The sequence below is a fragment of the Grammomys surdaster genome, unplaced genomic scaffold (assembly GCF_004785775.1).
Source record: "Grammomys surdaster isolate TR1022 unplaced genomic scaffold, NIH_TR_1.0 125861, whole genome shotgun sequence".
In the NCBI taxonomy this organism is placed as follows: domain Eukaryota; kingdom Metazoa; phylum Chordata; class Mammalia; order Rodentia; family Muridae; genus Grammomys; species Grammomys surdaster.
Window position 1 is genome coordinate 189,026 of NW_021620687.1, and position 22,555 is coordinate 211,580.

The following is a 22,555-nucleotide window of genomic DNA, read 5'->3' on the forward strand; positions in this document are numbered from 1 at the left end:
AGTCACCTAGCTACAAAGCACTGGCTAAAGCTCCCTAGTTTACGGATTTTAAACCAACTGCTGAAACCTTTCTGTACACACAGTTTGATACCTAGCTCTGACATGTGGTGGTGGTGGTCTGCTAAGTGCATGAGAAAAACCTGTAGTATTTTCACTAAGCCTTCTGTAAGACCTGAGAGAAGAGCTGTCATAATCATTCAATGGAACTCGGGCACCTCATCCAACGTATATGCTGCTTACGTCCACTGTTCAACAGCACTCCCATAGCTCTGTTGCTATTCTAAATCATTCAGAAGATGCTGAAGGGGCTGGTGAGATGGCTTAATGGTCAAGGTGTTTGTGACTTGTAGACACAAAAAAGAAGAACAGGGCTTGATCTCAGCGGAGGATAGTGTAGACCCTGACTTCCACACATGAGCAAACATATATGTGCCCTCATACATCTGTACACAAACACAGGCACAACCTGTGTGGTTTGAATATGTTTGGCCCAAGGAGTGGCACTATTAGGAGGTGTGGCCTTGTTGGAGTAGGTGTGCCACTGTGGGTGTGGGCTTTAAGACCCTCATCCTAGCTGCCTGGAAGCCAGTCTTCTAGCAGCCTTCAGATGAAGATGTAGAACTCTCAGCTCTTCCTGAACCATGTCTGTTTGAATGCTGCCATGCTCCCAGCTTGATGATGTAAGCCAGCCCCAATTAAATGTTGTCCTTATAAGAGTTGCCTTGGTCATGGTGTCTGTTCACAGCAGTAAGACCCTAACTAGACACAGCCCATACTCACAGGGCAATTATAAGTAAGTGTAACTTTTAAAATTATTAAATGTGTTTTTCTGGTTTATAATAATTAACTATATTAAGTTTATTGGGATAACACAAAAAGGCCTCACTAGAATAGGAAGTTTGACCTAAGGACCAAAAAGAGGGAGGAACGACTAAAGAAACGATAGCCCATGAGTTATTCTTCCCCACACAGTGATGTGAATGACAGAGAATATGGACAGCTGACTAGTACTCTCATCCAGCTTGACTAACAAGTACCCATGCTACCCTAGAGTGTCTTGCTAGCAGTTATACCCAGTATCTTGTGCCTGCTAACTACATGTTCTTCCACAGAAAGATGTCACAGAAAGATCCCACAAGGTCTCCTCCTCTTACTTTCATACTACTGCTGAGGTATGTGCTAACATGATGACTTTTAACCACCTTTGAACATCACAAATACACTTCTCTTTTTGTACCATGATACTGCCATCAAAACTCATGGTATTTGCAGATGGAATCTTAGGGGACAGTGGATACAAGGGGACCAGGTAGGGCCCTAATCCAACAGAACTGTGGTTTCATTAAAAGAGGTAAGACCTGAGCTAGTGTCTTAGTTAGGGTTTTACTGCTTTGAAGAGACACCATGACCCAAGCAACTCTTCCCACCATGACTCTTCCCCTACTGGGTGGAGCTTCCAAGGTCACACCCACAGTGATGCACTTTCTCCAACATGGCCACACCTCCTAACAGTGCCACTTGGGTGATTCTTACACATTACCAAGTCCATCTGTAGCACAAGGTACAACCTTGGCTATCTCTGGAACACAGCTTCTTTGTGCTCTCAGAAAACACTTCCCAGAAGATTTCACCTCAGTGATGCTGGTCTCTTCTTAATCACCACTAACTTCTTAGCTCCAGCTAACCAGCATCAATTATCCCAGTAGTCCCTTCTATTCTTGACTGTAAAGCCAGAGCTATGTGGCCAAACCTGCTGAATTCTGCTGCTTGCTGGGGCTTGAACATGCCCTTCTCCCTGTTCTACTACATTATCACCAACTTTCTGTTTTCCAACTCCTTCACTGCCTAAGCCTGGCTGTCCTGGAACTTGCTCTGTAGATTGACCTTGATCTCAAGAGATCTGCATGGCTCTGTCTCCTGAATACAGGGATTAAAGGCATGTACCACCACCCCTAAATTTAAGCCTTTCTTTACCTGGAACTTGCTCTGTACCAGGCTGTCCTTGAACTCAAAGGTCTACTTGCCTCTGTCTCCTGAAATTAAAGGCATGTACCACCATGCCTGAACCTAAACTCTTTTTTTTTTTTCCGAGACAGGGTTTCTCTGTGTTGTCCTGGCTGTTCTGGAACTCACTCTGTAGACCAGGCTGGCCTCAAACTCAGAAATCTGCCTGCCTCTGCCTCCCAAGTGCTGAGATTAAAGGTGTGTGCCACCACCGACCGGCTGAACCTAAACTCTTTATGGTGACTATACCTCAAGATCCAGATCAAAAGCTTGTGTCACCCATGTCAATTTGACATACAATCATATCCCGTTGTGTCCAGATGAAAGTAATTACCAGGTCATAGTAATATAAGTATCCATTGTTCAACTACAACCATGTGACCAATAAGCTTAGCTGGGTGGGATCTTGCCACAAAGTCACCACTCACTTAATCTGTGTGTCTCCTTGAACACAGGATTTAGCTCCACTGTACTTTCTGGTGACCCTTTAATATTTGAACCATACATTTTGTATTTTTTCTTTCTAAGCTTGCTATGCTTGATCAAATTGTTCTTCATGAGAATAAACCAGAGGGAAAAGTCTGTGCTGGGCTTTTCTGAGACGTATTTGTCAATGTAATTAGTTGAAATCTCTTTACCTTAGCCTCAGGTAGACTCTTCAGATGAGGGCAAAATTCAGCCACATTTTTCATCAAAACGTCATAAAAATTATCTTCAGAGTTCAAATCAACCTAAGCACCAATGTCTTCCAATTTCTACTAGGGTGGCCCATTAAGTCCCACTTAAAACATTCCATTGATTTCCAAATCCAAAATCTCAAAATCTACACTCCTCCAAACAAACAAAACAAACAAACCAAGAAACAAAAAATGGTCAGGCCTATCACAGTAATACCCCAGTTCCTGGCACCTGTCTTAAGTTTTGACTTAAGGTTTTACTGCTGTGAAGAGACACCATGACCCAAGAAACTCCTATAAAGGCAGACATTTAATTGTAACTGGCTTACAGTTTTAGAGGTTTAATCCATTATTATTATGGCAGGAAGCATGGCAACACCCAGGCAGACATGGTGCTAGAGAAGGAGCTAAGAGTTCTGCATCTTGATTTGACTGAAGCCAGGAGAGACTGACTCTTCCACACTGAGGAGAGCGTCAAAGCCCACCACCACAAAGCTATACTTCCTCCAACAAGGCCACACCTACTCCAACAAAGTTATACCTCCTAATAGTGCCACTTCCCATGGGCCAAGCATATTCAAACCACCACAGCTAGAACGGTCAGCTATGCCACACAGAGGTCCTGCATAGCCTTGGTACTCTACACAAGACCCCACTGGCAAGTAAAACCTCATTAGATGTAGCTATGAATTTTGACCTTCTAAGTCTTATACTTAGGAATCATATAAGCCTTTGTTCCTAACTGTGGCACTCAGTGGCAGTTGCAGGAAACAGGAAGGCATATCAAGAATTAGAGGTTGATAATAAATTGAGCACCAACTACCAAAGTCCTAGGAACACCATGGCATGGATGCATCTTAATTACAGACAAAACACAGTGACTTACGTACAGAGGCTTCAAGACTAAAGTGTTTGTGAATAAAGTGTTACTATAAGAAAAACAAAATCGGGGGCTCAGTCAAGTCAGTAAAGTGCTTGCTGTGGAAGCACAAACACCTGACCTTGATTCCCAGACCCACAAAAGAAGGCCAAGAACTTGTATACACTTGCAATCAGAGTCCAGAGGGAACAGAAACAGGGGGAGCCCTAGCACTCAGTAAGTTCTAGGTCCCAGCAAGAGATTGTGTCTCCAAAAACAAGGTAGCTGGCCAGAGAGATGGCTCAGTCTGTAAAGGTTGTTGCCAAGGCTAATGATTCAAGACCCAGACCCAAGATCTAGAGGGTGGAAAGTCGGAAACGAGTCTTGGAAGTTGCCATCTGACCTCCTCATATACACTATAGCATGTGCATACATGCACAGGTGCAAATAAACAAACATAATTTGAAAAGAAAAAAGCATACAAAGCGTTGCAGTAAAACTAATTTTGAAAGCTATAATGTGCAGGAGTAAGACTAAAAGGTAGAAATTTTAACAGTGTTCATTTCTGAATGAGATGAAACTTATCCTGTTGCTTGGTCTACTCTATTTCTTCTTTTGATGGTTTTGTTCTGTTTATTGAGACAGGGTCTTGCTACATAGCTCAGGCTAGCTCAGAACCAACAATCCTCTTTTATCAGTCTTCTGCATTTCTTTCCCACAATACATTTATTTATGTAATTTTTTATTGGATATTTTATTTATTTACATTTCAGATGTCATCCTGTTTCCCCATTTCCCCTACCTAGAACTTCCTATCCCACCCCCCTCCTCCTTTTTGCTTTTATACCATTTTAATTACATGCATGTATTAAGGTCAGTTCTAGGTTGAGGAACTAGCAATACAATAGATGCAAATAGTCAAGGAACAAGCAAAACAATAAACACAAATAGTCAAAGAACAAGCAAGGCATTAAACACAACTCCCGTGATCACTGTTTCTAAGGGCTTATCAGGATGACCAAAATATCTGAGCCAACTTCCCTGTCCAAGCCCAAAGTCATTTTCATATTTATGTAATTTTTAAAGTCTACACAGGATCTTCCGCCTCATAGCTATTAGCCAAGTTAGTCTGAACACTTATTTTTGTTTGTTTTTTTGAGAAGGGGTTTTCTCTGTGTAGTCTTGGCTATTGTGGAACTCCATCCATAGATCAGACTGGCCTTGAACTCAAAGATCTGCCTGCCTCTGCCACCTGAGTGCTGGGATTAAAGGCATGTGCTGCTGCCACCCAACCACTTTGAACACTTGTAACGGTGACTTCTTCATGAGCTCCAAAGCAATCTGCAAGGGTGGATTCAAAGCACTGACAATTTGGTTTTTTGTTTTTGTTTGAGACAGACTCTCATGTAGAGTGGCTTCCCACTTGCTTTGTTCCAAGGATGACCTGCTGGGATGACAGGTATGTACACCACACCAATTTATGCAGTGCTGCAACCCAAGCCTCAAGCACTCTTCCAACTGGGCTACATCCCCTGTCTGAGCTGTGTTTTCTAATTAAAACAGAAATAAGGATGTACAAGCAAAGGCGTATGTGAGATCAAAATGCATGTGCACTCTAGCAAGTTCTTTCTCATGTACACACCCTCTAGGAAGCAGCATGTGAATACTGTCTCAGCTTCCCTGACAGAGAGGAAGAGAGGAGCCAGAGCCTTAAGCATCTCTGTACCAAGCAGTTTTTAGAACAGCTTTCGAACTTTTATTTCATTATTTAGAAATATAAGATTTAAGCTTAAAATACGTATTGTATTTTTTGATACCTGTGCTACAATCTCTGACATTTCTTAGCCACAAGGTGGCAGGAATTTCAAAGGTAGATTCTGTCTTAGACAAAGCTGTATCAGAGGACTCCTCTCACATACAACCTAGGTCTAGAACTGATGGTGACCCCATTATCTACAGGAGAGTGGAGTGAAGAGCAGTCAGGCAACTTCCAGCCACTATGAACATGTTGGAGGAACACAATGGCTGCTCACCTGAGCTCTCACCACATTGTAGTTTTTAAGTTGAGTGTTTTGGAAGAAACAGCTTGTTACAGCAGCTTCGTGAGCTAGAGTAACAGTGATTCCCACTTTAGAGACGAGCATGGGTCAGGGATGGAGCTCAGATGGGAGAACGATCTGTTGTTCTGAGACAGGTTTTCTCTGTGTAGCCCTGGCTGTCCTAGAACTTGCTTTGTAGACCAAGCTGGCCTCAAACTTGGAGTCCTGCCTGCCTCTCCCTCCCAAGTGCTAGGAATTAAAAGTGTGCACCACCACCAGATGGTAGAGAAGGAAAGATGATTTTAAAGGGAGGGGAAAAAAAAGGCAGAGACAAAAGGACAGGACAGGCATCCAGCCATCTCCCAAACTCCCGCCCCCAGGTTTATCTTGTATGCTCCATCCAACAGGAACTTGGCTCTAGCAACCGCGCATGCAGATCACTGTAAACATCAGACACTCCCTCGGTGACCTCAGCAGTTTACTGAGAGTTAAGCCTGTTGCTCCCAGGCTTCTATCATAGTTGTAAATGGCTGGACACCCATGCCTAAGAGGTGGTATTTTCTTACTCTTCTTACACAACTTGTAAAACATTAACTTTACAATCCTACAATAACATAATGCCCAAGGTCTCATAAAAGAGGCTGTAATATAAACAAACAAACAAACAAACAAACAAGGGGCTGGAAAGATGGCTCAGTGGTTAAGAGCACTGACTGCTCTTCCAGAGGTCCTGAGTTCAATTTCCAGCAACCACATGGTGGCTCACAACCATGTGCAATGAGGTCTCATGCCCTCTTCTAGTGTGTTTGAAGAAAGCAATGGCAAATATATAAAATAAATTTTTTTTAAAAGGCTCCTTAAAAAAAAAGATACAGAAAATGAAAACTAATTAGTTAAGCCTGTTGAAGTTTCAGTCTCACTTATGAAAATAAGTAATATTACCACAACCATTTTCTCCTGCTAGACTGGCAAGGTTTCAGAAAGCCCTGGGAGAATACAGAGAAGCAGTTACACAATTCAATCAAGTCTAAGCTCTGTGGAGATCACACAGTTAAAGACATAAGTCTGGAGCTAGCAGGATGCTCAGTGGGTAAACGCATTTTCTGCGCAAGCCTGATGACCTAAGTTCAACCCCAGAGCACACATAAAGGTCTTCACTGACCTTTCCATAGTCTACGACAAAGAACTGAGTCTGTACAGTCATTTTCTGACCGCTACGTGATCACAGACGCATGCTCACTCTCTCTTTCCCCGTTTCGTCTCCCCCACCCACCAACACACACACCCCAAATCAATTTTTAAATAAATGTTCTAATTCTATTTTAATTTATCCTGTAGATACACTCATATATATTAATATATACTTATATATGGTTATAATAGGCATATAATATCTATAAAATGACATATATAATATCTATAAAATTATATATCATTAGTATATACTAATTACAACATAATTAGTGTGTATATATATATATACATATATATATATATGTATATACTAATTTTCTACAATTTGGACTTAGCTAACTATGGCATTATATATCCTTATGATCACATTTTATGCATTTAGGGAAATACATTTACAGAGGCATCAGTAGTTACTGTGAAAGAAGGAAGCAAACTCCTCATCTCTGCCTTGTTTGTGGCTGCCTCACAGAGCCAAGGTCACTGGCACCATTGCTGGAAGGAGGGAAGCGCCACACATCTCTACAGCTTAGACATCCTGACTCGGACTATCACTAACGCTAAGTCCCATTTGAGTCACGCAAATTTCCATCTTCCTCCCTGGCTTCTCGTCCCTTTTCTCGTACTCCCATGACTGCTACCTTTAGGTAACAACCTAGTTGAACTCTAAATGTTTCAGGAAGGAAGGAAGGAAGGAAGGAAGGAAGGAAGGAAGGAAGGAAGGAAGGAAGGAAGGAAGGAAGGAAGGAAAAAAGAAAAGGAGGAGGAGAAGACTTTTGGAATGTGTTAATTTAATTTCTTGAAAGTGTTGAAGATGTATTATTTCATGTGACTGTGTGGGCTGCACATGTGGTTGCTGGCCCCCTTTGGTCCCAGTCACACTTCTACTTTCACACTGTATATGCGAACATAATCTTATATTTAATATCTAGGATCCAGAAGTGAAAGATAACATATTCATCTTTCTCAGACTAGCTTACTTCACTTGTATGATGGCTAATTGAATCCATTTTTCTATAAATCATGTAACTTCATCATTTTACGCCTTTAAAAAAATTCACTGTGTGTGCCAGATGTGGTGGCACACTCTGTTGATCCCAATATTCAGGACCCAGAGGCAGGTGGATCTCTGTGAGTTCAGAGCCAGCCTGGTCTACAAAGCATGTTCCAGGACATCCAGGGCTACACAGAGAAACCCTGTCTCAAAAAAACAAAGAAAAAAAAAAAAAAAAACCCAAAAAAAAAAATATACTGCATATACACACCCCATTCCTTCTGTGTGCATCTCTGGTTTGGATACCTCAGCCTGCTCCAATCCTAGCTATGTGAATAGCGCTGGGATAAACATCATGTAAGTGACACGCTCATCTGCAGTCCTGGGGAGATGATAACCCAAGAGTAGTAGAGCTAGGCCAGGCCTCCATATATTGATTACACACCGGCTGAACCACCAGCAATAAGGCAGGCTTTCCTTCTGCTCACATCCTCCCCAACCTTTGTTACTTGGTTTTTTGGTTTGTTTGTTTGTTTAGTGGTTGATCTACTGACTGGGAGAGATGGGATTCCAATACAGTGGTTTTATATCACATCACTAGGAAGGCTGAACGTTTTATTGGCTATCTGTATTTCATCTTTGGAGAGTAGTCCATTTATTTTACTGGGTCATTTATTGACTGCATTGTTTGGTTTCTTGTTCAGTTTTTTGTTTGTCTGTTTCATTATATTAGACATTATCTAATGTACATATGCATCTAGATACTAATCCTCTGTCAAATGAAGAGCCAGCCAAGACTCTGTACTTTGGTAAACTGCTTCTTCTCTTGATTAACGTTCCCTTGTTGTTACAGCTTTTACGTCTCAGGAGGGTTCCACCGTCAACCGCTAACACCGATCCCCTGTTCAGACAGCCCTTGCCTATGTGCATCATGGTGATAGCTCCAGCCCTGGGCTTCACGTCCGGGATTACTCTTCTCATCCAAGGTCTTTATGGTTCCATAGATTATGACGCAGACTGAGTTAAACCTACAGAGTTCTCTCAGTGGTACAGCCAATTTGCTTCACAATATCAATTACCCAGTCCAAGAATGTATAACTCGTTCCATCTTCTAGTGTCTTCAATTTCTTTTGAGTGTTTTAAATTTTTCGTTGTAGGCCTTTTTTGTTTTGTTTTTTCAGAAAAGCTAAATACTCTTTATTGTTTTATTTTGTTTTTTTTCTATCTGCCTGTCTTTCCTTTTTATTAATTTATTTATTCACTTTACATCCTACTCACAGCCCTGCTCCCTCCTCTCCCTACCCACCCCCTTCTCCTCAGAGAAGTAGAGCCCCTCCCTGACCCACCCCCCAAGCTAATTATATCTTTCCCACTGAGGCCAGAAAAGGCAGCCCAGCTGTCCTCTCCCACAGGGTGGGTCTCAAGTTGGGCTAGTCATTGGTTAACTTGCTTTGTTTAGTTTGGTTTTACTTCCTTAGTTAGGTTTATTCAAAGGTAGTTTATTTAGTTAGTTATTGGATACTGAGGATACCCTGGTTTCTTCCTCAGTATGCCTGTCATTGGTATACAGAAAGGCTCCTGACTTCTTTTATTTTTTATTGCTATATTTTGTGTCCTGCTACTTTGCTCAAGGTGTTATGCAGCTTTAAGTGTTTCTGGAGGAGTCTTACAGCTTTATATGGAGGGTAAGGAGATCCACCAGGAGGACAGTCAGGCTTCCTTTTGGATTTGTAACCTTTTTTCCTCTCTCGTTCAAATGCTCTAAGAAAGACTTCAAGCTCTGTACTGAATACGGGCAGGGAACCCAGAGGCTCTGGCACTTGGTCTCCGTCTAGTATGAGAGGCTGATGTAATATCCTGTATTAGGCTGAGATACTCCTCCTAGTCCTAGTATATCCAAGGCTTTCTCAGGAAGATATGTTGGATTTCTGTTAAAAGCCTTTCCTGCATGAATGGAACTGTCTTTGAGGCCATTTATATATAAAATTATTGATTTGCACATGCTGAAACATCAATACATATTTGGAAAGGAGCCAAGCTAATCACAGTGAAACATCTTTCTGGTGCATTACTTAATTGTTTTCAAATATTTTATTGAGAAATTTTGCATCTATATTCAGGAGGAATTGCCTATAAGTTTCTCTTTTTGTTGTCTATCTAGTTTGGGTATGTGGTTAGTTATAGCTAGATAGAGTTTGGTAGTTTTCCTACATTTTCTAATTTATGGACTAGTTTGAGGAGCACTGGTCTTCCTCAAAACAGATGGCAGAATTAATTCAGCAGTGGATCTGTCTGAGCCTGAATGCTTTTAGCCAAGGGACTTTCTTATTAGTGTTTCAGTCTCATTGGCTGTTACAGACATACTTAAAATCTTTATGTCGTCTTAATTTAATTTTGTTTGGTGATAAGCATATAGACGAATGTCCCCTTCTGCTAGATCTTCCAACTCAGTGGAATATGTGGGATTTTTTGTTTTTTAAGGTAATTTTTAATGATTTTCTTAATTTCAATGGTGTCTATCATAATGTCTCCTTTTTCAATTAAGTCTTTTTTTAAAAATGACTTATTTGCTTTTATGTTATATGCATTGGTGGTTTTCCTGCATGTATGTGCAAAGGTATTGGATCTCCTGGACCTGGAGTTACACAGTTGTGAGCTGCCATGTGAGTGCTGGGAATTGAACCTGGGTTCTCTAGAAGACCAGCCAGTGCTGTTAACTGTTGAACCATCTCTTCAGCCCCTCAATTAAGTCTTAACTTGGGTTTTCTCTGTAGGGTCTGTCTCCTGCAGTCCTTTCTGACATCTGGTAGATAGATATCCTGGAACCTGAGTTTGTGGCCCTACAGACTGTGGCTCTGATGAGGCTCCCCCTGGCTGAACAATGCTTACTTCTAATTGAAGTTCATTCCCCCTAGAGACAATCTGCTGGCTAAGATTCAATGTGTAGTCAGTCCCAGGACACTTGCTCAGGGACCACCCACTTGGTAGGGGTCTTTCTAAAAATCTCTTTCTCCAGCTGAGGAACAACTGGCTAGACTATGCCAGCAACAGGGCTCCAATGGGCTGCTAACTGTCTCCTAAAACACGCAGCACCCAGAGTAGATACTTTCCAAGATCTGTATGGGACTCCTCCACTTCACGTGGAGGCTGTCCCTCAAGTTCAACCTGAATTCACACTGCTAAAGATCATTTCCCATTTCTCCTTTAGGGCTTAGGGATGGCCAGGTAGTCCTTCCGACTCTCCCACAGAAAAGACCAGTCTGTTCCAGCCCTCTATCAGGAGGCACGTGAGACTTCCAGTCACGGTCCTGGCTGCCCAGGACTCTGTACCCCCCTGCTTTCATGGTCTGGGCTGAGCTATCAAAGGCAGTCTCTGTGGGCCCCTTATTTTCTCTCCCACTGTTGGCAAAATTATCATGGGTTGATCCAAAAAGCTGCCAGTTGAAGCTGCATTGGTTCAGTGTCTGCTCAGCTAGTGAACTGGGTAATCACAACCAACTTCAGGGAGGAAAACGACAACCTTTAACTCTTGTTAGTTTAATGCAGTGCTAAAGCACCAAAGAACAAGGAGGCCAATCACATAACTCGGAAAACTAGTCAGGCCCTTTGTGGAAATAGGTTATAGTTTAGTTTCATACATCACTCTGAAAATAGTATTAAAGATAAATTAAAAATGGAACAAACCTTAAATTTATGCAGATTTTCAATAGTAATGCAGATTTTTAAAGACATTAATTGTAGAGTCAAAACATACAAAATAAAGTTTCCTTTTGTGACCCACCACCCCATCTTCAATTTAGAGGACTACACAATTTCAGTGACTATAATAACTTAACCTAGTCATTACAGATAGACAAGAAGTTTCAGGCTGCTTACTGTCTAGCTTGGTCCTTACTGGAATAGGTTACATTTACAACTGCTGTTTCTGAGTCCGTGTTCACTGCAGGGAAGAGAAAAACAAAGAATTGGTTAGTTTCTTTCTACTTTCTTCCCTGTATAAATTTAAAAGCAATTCAGAAGACAGGTACCTTGCTCACAGCTCTCCACCACTCCATACTGGACTAGTAAACTATCCAGCACCTAGCAGGAGGGGAGAGAAAAGCGTTAAGTTTTGAGTGTCCCAAGATATTAACAGGGCAGGAATATGCTCTCAAACCGCAAGTCATCATGATGCAAAAAGTCAAAGAATTAACTGGGGCTTTGAATTACAGAATCACAACAAACACTGCTTCTCTCTGCTGCCATGCCTGCCTGCTCCCCATCCCAGCCTTCACCTCTTTTCTGGTGGGTACCTGCAGCCCTCAGCAAACTTGGAAGCAGCTACAGGGCTTTGGAAATACAGGGCAAGTGCATGCTATTTCTCATACACAGATCTTACTTCCTCTGTGGACTCAAAGTCGTAAGATGAGGCCTACATTAAAGAGTTTATCTGTAAGATGGTCCTTTCCAAAGAACTTCCTTCTATAGCTCCACTGAATCTAGCAGGTCAAAGTAAGCACAAGGCACACAGCGAATTAAATCATGCTTGCAGCATCTGTTAGCACGCAGATGCTTGCAAAGGTGGCGTGAGCATTTCTAGATCTGATCAAGAGTGGAGAACATAAGTGCGGAGTTGTCTCCTCTTCCCGAGCTGTGCATTGCTCTGACAGAGGCTGTTAAGTAGTAATTATAGGTTCAGTATAAGAAGAACTAGGCTCTGTCTCATCGTACAACAACCTCAGCTGCTCGTAGCTTCCCAGTCCCCCTCACGGAATGTTAACCAAAATTAGTTTCTGTGTATCTACAGCAAATTACTTATTAATTTAATTGTCAAAATATAAAGGCAGAAAGAAGTCCCTGAAGATGTTCTCTGGCCACAGGACACAGTAAACTATTAAGAGGCATGCTACATTTTAAAGGTAATTTCCTACTTCGTCAGGGTTCCTGCCTTCTTAAGCACTTTTCAAAGGATATTTCACTTTCTGTGGTATATTTTGTGTTTCTGCCTACTGGCTGTCTGGGAACATGCTTTCTTCTTTGAGGAAGGTTGACTTCTAACTTGTTAACAGAATGCCTACTTCTTTTTTTCCTTTGAGACAGAGTCTCACACAACTCAGGCTGGCCTCTCACTCACTATGTAGCTGTCATGTGGGCACGCTGAAAGCCGAGGCAGGATAAGGGTGGTTGGGGAGACGAACAGGCAGTAAGGGATAATTGCCCATTTAATATGTTTACTTACTCATTCTTAGTTCTTTCTGAAAGCAATTTGCTCAGTAATTAAATTTATTAGCTCTTCATTTCACTCTGCCACCTCAACTTTACTACTCTAAAGTCAGTCAGTCAGTCCTGTGGCCCATAGACAATGTGGCTGAAACCTACAAAACAAAACCAGTGGAGCCAACAGTCTCCAAAAGCTCTACTGGCAAAGGGGCCAAGACTTCCATCTGCAGAGGGTGTCTGATGTGTAATTACACACGCATGCATGCAGAATGTATATACACAATGTGTACACATACAAATGCGTGCATGTTCAAGTAAAATTTGAAGTTTAGGAAATATATATATATCATATTTTTACTATATATTATTAAGTTTCACATATTCAAAACAAAACATCTTAGGCAGTAGTGGCACACATGAATTCCAGGATAGCCAAGACTACACAGAGAAACTCCGACTTAAAAAAAAAAAACAAAAAACAAAACCAAAAAAATTCTTATACACTTAAACATCTTATTCCCAAGAATAAGTAAATACTACTGATTTCTGAGTACACTGCATAAAATTTGCCAACTACTACATTAATAATGGCAAGCTTCATGGTATGTATATAAATCATACTCAAACAAAAATGATTTTAAAATAAAACCAAAATGGACAAAACTGTAATCCTTTAAAAGAAGAAAAAAGAGCCGGGTGGTGGTGGTGCACGCCTTTAATCCCAGCACTTGGGAGGCAGAGGCAGGTGAATTTCTGAGTTTGAGGCCAGCCTGGTCTACAGAGTGAGTTCCAGGACAGCCAGGGCTATACAGAGAAACCCTGTCTCGAAAAACCAAAAAAAGAAGAAAAAAGAGAAAGGAAAAGCTCGTCCTAGTACTAAGTAGGAAGACGTGCTGCACGCCTGTGGTTTCCTCCTCGCTGGACTCCTTTTCATTCAATATTGTTGAGCATCCCCTCCCCTCCCCCCAAATCCCTTACCTGTTTCTATAACATCTCCACAAATCTCTCACAAACCAGAATCCATACTTAAGTCAACTTACTTCACTCAGCTGGACTGGAAATATTTCCCCATGCACAGTGAGGAGAGAAAGAATGTATGAAGGCAAGCTAAGCCTCAGAAGGAATGTCTTGTTAGACATTTTTTCCTGTTAGGACTTAGGGCTTAAAATCACCCAAAATATAGGACCTTTGTTTTATGTTGTTCACCCAAAAGCACAAATAGTAAAGAAAGCTACATGAGACATGCAGAAGTTGTTGCTTTCTTGAACATGGTGGTGAAGAATCAAGGTCATGTTGGGCAGTGGTGGTGCATGCCTTTAATCTTAGCACTCACAAGGCAGAGGCAGGAGGATCTCTGGGAGTTTGAGTCTAGCCTGGTCTACATAGCAAGTTCCATGACAGCCAGGACTATTACACAGAGGAAACCCTGTCTCAAAAAACCAAACAAAACAACAAAAACGAATCAAGATCATTCACAACAGCCTAGAGTAGAAACTATCTCGATATCTATCAGCTGATGAGTGACGAAGAAAGCATGGTACTCTCTTATAGAGAGCCATCATTTGGCACCAAAAGGAAGCATTTACAGACACTACAGCATAAGCGATCCTTGAAAATAGTTGGCCAAACTTGGGAAGCCAGGCACACTGTCTCATCCCACCTCTATGAATGTCGAGGATACCAAATCCCACAGAGGCACAAGGCAGACAACTGGTTGCTAAAAGACAGGGCAGAGGGAAAGTGGCCAGCAACACCTTGAGGTTCTTTCTCCAGTCATAAAACTTTCTAAAGTCACAATGGTGGTTGGAAATAAACAGTGACACACTAAAAACCATTGCACTGCGCATGCCAAAAGGGGGCCTGCAGAGTACCTCAACTCCATCTCAATAAAGCTGTTGAGCATTACTGAAGATCAACAAATTACACAAGATTTGATATGTTTTGATACTGTACATTGATATACATTAGTTTCCTTGAGATCAAAAGGAGCTTCTATCATGGAGGGAGCTCCTTAAAAGCATAGGAAGGTAGAGAATTCAATCGCTTCTGGAAGTTGGCTGTCTCTGAGTCATTTCTGCTCCTGTAACTAACCCCTCACTCATGTATGTAGCCCCCACAAATCTCACTGGTTCACCAGGACAGACTTTGGTGGTATCTGTACTTTGGTCTTATCTAGATTTCCTTATCTGAGGTAAGCAGTGTGTATACTGTGTCACTCAGCATGCCTACACACATGAAACGATCACAATCACACAAAAGCAGTTTCCTCACGTGTCTCTCCAGCTTAGTAGTGCCATTTACACTTATCTATCCAGGATCATCTCAATAAACAGCTGAAAATATGTTTCGGGAGACATTTAAAACGGGCATTCGATCAGGCTTTTCTTAATCAGCTGCCATGTTCCTGACTAGCCTAAGGCACCGCCACTGCTCAGTTCAGGCTCAGGCAGCCAGAGACACCAGCCCTACCACCCATGAGATGCCAGCATGTGAGATGGCTCTGCCAATCTTCTACGCTGTCTCTGAAAGGCTGGGCTGTGCCCAGACCATGCCATCATCCACACGGGCACCGTAGGAAATGAGACTCTAATGCTTAAATATTAATCAAAGGCTTTATATGTTTGGTAATGCTCAGTAACAATATACCCATACAATTAGAGGTGTTTCCCAATTAGCTAACTAAATATAAGTTGTTACTCGCACTGCTCTCCATACCTGTGTGGCTCTTCATCCCCCTACCTCTCTGCTCTCTCTAGCTCCTCCTCTTCCTTCTCTTCTTCCTCCTCTTCCTCTCCTTATTCCTCCTACCTTAGCTCCTCATACAAAAAATATGATGTAGCTCTACCTCCAATGTAGTCAGTCTTCCTCTGCTGCCCCAGCTTCAGCTCTGCTTCCACAGAACTGTGCTGCAGCTGATGCACCAGGCACAGGAACTATACCACTCAGCCAAAACCGTCTCCTATGTTGCTGTTGCTTTCATACAATCTCTTCATGCTGTCTGAACCACAAGGCCAGTATGCTGGCCTCCAGTTCAAGTCTGTCTTCCTGCCAGAAAAAGAAACTCAAGGGGCTTGAAGTCACTGGTGTGCACTGTCCATACTTCAGCATGGTTGTGTGTGTGAGACCCCAACACCTATGCTACAGCCATATTTTCAAGATTGAATGGTAAAGTATCTGTCTCTGATTTTCTCTATGTCTATCTCTCATCCCCAATATCTGATCCTGGAAATGAAAAGCTATAATTTTATCATGTCTTTCCTTATCTTTCCTTAACCACCACACTAGCAGTTATTACACTTGGTGATGTTGTTACCGGGTGTGTGCGGCAGTGACTTCCTCTTGGCCATCACATTAGCTGTTAAAGTTGGCAGGTAATACCTAACACACATGTGTCTCACCCTTGTATACTTCCCATGCTGCACCTGTCTTTACTTTCACATGGTAATGGGACCAATGGGAAATACTAGCATGACGGTCTCTGTCGTGTCTGAGTAGCTTGATGTTCTTGTGGGAATCCTAACAGTGGGAGCAGGGTCTGTCCATGACTTGTCTACTTCTGGAACCCTTTTCCCCCTTTTGGGTTCCCTTGTCCAGCTTTGATATGACGGTATATTAAAAGACCACCCAAATATACAACTGGGTACAATTTAAAATGCACCAGTAGTCAGAAAAACCACAGCAGCTCCATTTATAAAAAGGCAAGGAAACCTAACAGGCCCAAATGATCTCAGCTAATACATGTTAGAGCCAGTGAACAGAAGGCCAGAAAGAAGCTACAGAAACACTTCAGGCTGGGTGTAGCGGCTCACGACGGTTCTAGGAGGCAGAAGTAGGAGGATTGCTGTGAGTTCAATGGTTAGCCTGAGCTTCAGAACGCTACTGTTTCAAACATTCACAGGGATGTATGCACAGCAATTTAACAATTAAAAACAAAACAAAGCCAGTTACATAGATATGTGGTGATGTACTTCTGGGATTCCAGCCTTCAAAAGGCTGAGGCAGGAGAATAGAGGGTTGGAAGCTAGCCTGGACAAAATATCAAGAAGCTACTCCTTATTGTTGACACACTAACTTCATTTCTGCTTAGTCAACATTAAAGAACTCATCCAGAATGAGTGAAAATCTATGCACAGACATGTTCATTGACAGGTCAACTGCTGGAATGAGACTAAAAACCACTTGCATAGGCAGCGATTCAGAATAATTACAAACCACACAGAAAACATGGTAATTAACAATCATCATAAACACTTAAAGAGGCCAAGTGCATTTTTAAAGTGTTTAGAACTTAAGTGTTTAGAACTTTTGTGCTTCAGCTGGGCCTACTGGCACCAATGTGGCCAGGCCAGAACTTGAGAGATCCTATCACAAATTAAAATGAGTAACTGTGAGGCCCTTAGTCCAGTCCCAAGTACTAACCCCCAAAACTTCTCAGAATGCTTCAAGAAAATGAAAATGGCCATAGGAAGGGGTGTTTGCAGACAATGTATGTGGTGAGGGATGTGCATACAGGGTGATTAAAGAACTTGGACACCCCAAATTTTCCTGTATCATCCAAACACTGCTGGTAAGAATATAAAAATGATACAACCAGTTTAGAAATCAGTCTGATAGTTCCTTGAAAAGCTACCTCATGCCTCACCAATCCCAAACACTGAAAATCTCGACTCGCCACAAACAAGCACACACTGTTCCCAGGAGCACACACACACTAGCTGTGCAGCTGTACGGCCAATGGAAAGACTGCATATGGTACACTCACATAGCAGCGGTCTTTCCAGTCATGAGGAATAGTGAAGTACATGTGAAAACATGGCACCTTGAAAAGCCTATGCTGAAAGATGCCAACACGAGCATGTCAGTGGTGCAGCCGTTAAGGCCAGGACTCCAGAGACCGCAAACACTAAGCTACCCTGTTTACACAGTGGGACCATGTTTAAAACAGCAAACCAAACAACAAGCATAGGCATGCAAGGCCACACACAGAATAACTCCATTTACATTAGATATCAGAACAGGCAATCTACAAAGACAAAACATATGTCAGTCTCTCTATGATCTAGGAAGCAATGGGGCAATGATAAGAACCACAGTGATTTTAGGGGACAATGAAAATGCACCGAAATTAATGGTGATGTTTCCAACCCTATGGCTACTCTTTCAAAGTCATTGTATTGTGTACTCTACAGGGTAAAATTTGTACTCTATGAATTATGGCTCAATTTTAAAAACCTAACAAGGCATAAAATACAACATGCTTGGACATGCTAAGAAACTGAGTCCTTAAACAATATTATTATAGAAAAAAATAAGATGAAAACATAAATTATATAGGTTACACTGACTTTCAAAAATTGTTTAAGAAACAAGGAATGTCAAGAAAAGAGGTGTGCGGCCTGGAGAGATGGCTCAGTGGTTAAGAGCACTGACTGCTCTTCCAGAGATCCTCAGTTCAATTCCCAGCAAACACATGGTGGCTCACAACCAACTGTAATGGGATCCAATACCCTCTTCTGGTGTGTCTGAAGACAGCTACAGCATACTCAACAAAAAAAGAAAATAGATGTTTCTTCTTTCTTATTATTAAGGTTCTCCCTGAAGAAGTGAAGCAGGCAAGCACAGAGAATAAATTAGCAATCTAGGACCTGCTTGGCATGGACTATCCACACCCCTCTTCTAAGGGTCTACCTACACCAGCTGCACAGAATACTCTGTGGAGTTAGGTTTTCATATACACCATCAAAACACACACTATGCCCCTTTTTTGTGTAAAGTTTTTATCCAACTGTATTTCTTAAGATTTCTGGTACAGTAGGGCACTGAATGCAGTAAGCAACATGCTTGTCTATCAAAACACTGAGTGGCCCATGGTCACTCCTGATAGTGTGTTTCTTTTTCATTTGTACTATTGCCTCACTTTTGAATATGAGCTTTTAGTTCAATCCCTTAAGGATTCCAATAAGGAGCAGAAACCTGGACGTACCCAGATCAGATTCCTGAGCACACAGGTAAAAGCACAATAAACCAGGTAGAGCAACATGCGGAGTGACTTGGAAATTGGTAGAAAAGTGACAGCTGCTTACCACAGCAGCCATTGGAGCACTGAGCATACTGCTGAGACAAGGCCTGGTTTGGCACCAGGTCCAGTGCAATCTCTTCCCTTCACAGCATTTGTATTTCATGATAAGCCCGCCCACATTTTCTAAAAAGTCAAGCTCCTTTTTAAATTGTGGACTTGAATGCTGGGAATTAAACCTTGGTCCACTGGAAGAGCAGCCAGTGCTCCTAACTGCAGAATCGCCTCTCCAGCCTCTTGCTTCCTTTTTCTGCTAGGTTTTGGTTTTTGGTTTGTTTTGTTTTGTTTTTAGAGCCTCACATTTATGGCTCAGATTAGCCAGGGACTGATGATTCTCCTGCCTCCCAAGGGCTGAGATTAGCCCAGTGCCACTATGCCTGGTTTTACCATAATGCTTACAACTTGAAATTTACCTAGTGTAGTTAATAAACATGTGTATGCATGCACGGACAGACAGACAAACAGACAGACAGACACACACACACACACACACACACACACACACTGCTCAAACAAAACAAGACAAAACTAACAAAAGCCCTTTGTTAAGACAGCTCCATAGATAATTAGGTCAAAATACTTATGAGGACTCTGGGACTACATTTTAATTTCCAAGGTCTGTTCCCCAGAAAATAAGAAACTCATTCTGCCACAAACTAGAAATTTCTTTGATTCTAGGTCTGAAATCAGGGCACAAGGAGGCCTGGCTGCTAGCTGGTGTTGCTAGCAATCTTAGGCATTCATCTGGTTCTGCTTTAAAACCTTTAGAGTCTTTCTGGCTTGTTGGGAGGGGAAGAGAAATCCACAAACTTTAATGGGGTTCAAGGCTACTATCAAGTATTACAGCCTCATCTCTCATCTCCCCACTGAATCCCCACTAACTACCCTTCACCTAAAACATACTTTAGGGGCCGGACAATAGTGGCACACACCTTTAATCCCAGCACTTGAGAGGCAGAGGCAGGCGGATTTCTGAGTTTGAGGCCAGCCTGGTCTACAGAGTGAGTTCCAGGACAGAGAAACCCTGTCTTGAAAACCCCCCCCCAAAAAAAAAAACACATACTTTAGGGCTCCTTGACTCTGGAATGCAGCCTATTACCTCATTTCAGCTAACCACTCTACTGTGTTCAGGACTGATGTCATCAGGACTGATGTCATGAACACCTGCAGGAATGACTGGTACCGTATGAATAAAGGGACATATAGACAAAGGCACAGAACGACTGCAAAGACAGCCTGTAGTGGGTGGAGCAACAGCTAAGAAATACTAAGGTAGCTAGCAGCTCCAGGCTCATATGTGCCATCATTTGGGGTTGCTATCTCAAGAATTCTGAGATAATGAATGTGTTGTTTAAAGACTCTTGCCACCGGAACCCCCTCAACCTGCACAGTATCTACCTTGAACCTAGCCCAGGGGCACAATCCAACAAGCCATTCACTGGTCCATGTGTGGGTAAGAGTCCTTGTTTCCATGCTATGTCTATAATAAGCTGCTCAGATAGTCGTACTTGAAGGCTCTAAAGGCAGGAAAGACTCTTCATTCACCTCTACAAACATAAGTAGTCAAACACGCATTACCCATTTAGTCATCCAGCTCTCTGCCAGTGTAGACACTAGCCATGTCCTCAAGATCTATGACATGTTTCAAAGAGGAAAGGCCTCTTGCCCAGTCAGACAACAGAGATACCCTGGGTTCCATCCTCAGCACCCACATGGTGACCCACAACTGTGTGTAACTTCAGTTCTAAGGGCTCCAACATCCTCTTCTGGCCTCCTGGGGTAGCACACACACATGGATCACAGATATACCTGAAGGCAAACCGCCCATACACATAAAATAAAAAGGAATAAACAATCAAAGGAGGTTGCAGGGGAGGGAAAAAGATTGGACTATACCCTAAAATACAAAATAAATAGCCCCAAGCCCAAATGACTACACAGAGCAGACATTTCTTCATGGACAAGTAGCTCTCTCAAGATCCTGGGCTCTTGGTTCAACAGTGACAAGGACACTCAGCAAGAGAAGCAGGCAATCTTAACTGCTAACCCACCTCTGCAGACTTGCAGTAACATTCTTTCAGTGGCCTGTGGGAAGGCAAGGAAGGAAACTTTACACCAAACATGCTCCTCACACTGCTTCAACCCCCTCTTCCAGGAGACCAGGACTGCTATGAAGTGGCAAGTTGTGCTGACAGCAGTGTCCCCTCGATAGACTGACAGTGGCGTTTCCTCTCAAATGTATAAGCTCAGACTCACCAGGAGAGAAATCTCAGTTAACCCCAACTAAGACTGTCTACACAATATTCAATACTGCTAAAAACTGTCAAGGTCATCAAAAACAGTGAGTCAAGAAACTGCCACAACAGCAGGAAGCAGAGGAGAAATCACAACCTCATAGAGTGCAGGGTCCTGCACAGGCTAGAGTAACAGTAAGAATGGAGGACATAATCTGTATCAAGCATCAACTTTAGTATAAAGATGAATAACATGGGTCCATCATGTGCCAGACACACCCCACTAAAGCATCCTGCTAGTAACAGATGTGGTCTGGATTGCATGGGAAGCCTCTCCACTTGTTTCCAGTTTTTCTGTAAATATCCAACTATTCTGAAGTGCAAAGTTCATTTCAAAAGAAGAATAAGGTGCGAGTACATGCTGCAATGTGCATGAACACTCAAGGAAACTAAAGGAAAAGACTCAGCCGCAAAACAGCATATATTACATGTGCAGTCTATAAAATGTCTAGAATACAGAAGCCTTAGAAATAGAAAGTGAACTTCCTAGGGGTTGGGAAGAGAAGGAAGCAGGAAGTGAGTACTCACTGACAAGGGCGGCTCTTAGGGGTAATGAAACATTCTCAAGCTAGACTACGGTGCTCTACCACAACTCAGCGGACACACTAAGAGCCACTGAATTGTATGCACTCACTTCAAAGGAGATTTGGGGACCAGAAGGATGGCTCAGAGAACTTGCCACTGAGGCCTACTATCCTGTGTTCAACCATGTGTGCTCTGATCTCCATGTGTATGACACACACACACACAAGCTATACACAATGAGTAATAAAAAAAAAACTTGGGTGATTTTTATGGTATATGAGTTTCTTAACAAAGCTGTCATCAACACAAAATGAAATACAGCATAGTAGAAAAGCTAATGTTAAAATACCAAATACGTGTGTGGGATGGATCTCCTGGTGGGCATAGATAGCAGTGCTCTGGAAGACAGTTTTCACTGTTTCCTTCCTTAAATAAATGACAAGAGAAAGGGAAAAAGGAAAAACAAATTACATCAGTTCTGCTGTTTTCCCTAAGATATTATCCCACTTTGCTCAACTTGGTTATGTACCAGGTTTGCTGAAAGCTGACAAACTGGGAGTACTTTTTACTATTGTTCTAGCTACACAACTTGATCTGTGTGTGTGTGTGTGTGCATGCACACACACATACGCACACACATACAGAGAGAGAGAGAGAGAGAGAGAGAGAGAGAGAGAGAGAGAGAGAGAGAGAGAGA

The 22,555-nt window shown here is 42.2% G+C and overlaps 1 protein-coding gene across 3 annotated transcripts in view; it reads right to left on the reverse strand.

Annotated features, from left to right (window-relative positions):
• The window catches only part of Igf2bp3 (insulin like growth factor 2 mRNA binding protein 3), a 120,567-nt gene that overhangs the window by 33,460 nt on the left and 64,552 nt on the right, over positions 1 to 22,555 (reverse strand). For all 3 annotated transcript variants that reach the window (XM_028790048.1, XM_028790049.1, XM_028790046.1), the window contains exons 4-5: positions 11,793 to 11,844; positions 11,641 to 11,704 (exon numbers count right to left, since the gene is read on the reverse strand). In XM_028790048.1, the coding sequence (XP_028645881.1) occupies positions 11,641 to 11,704; positions 11,793 to 11,844 (116 nt within the window). The remainder of the gene's footprint in view (positions 1 to 11,640; positions 11,705 to 11,792; positions 11,845 to 22,555) is intronic.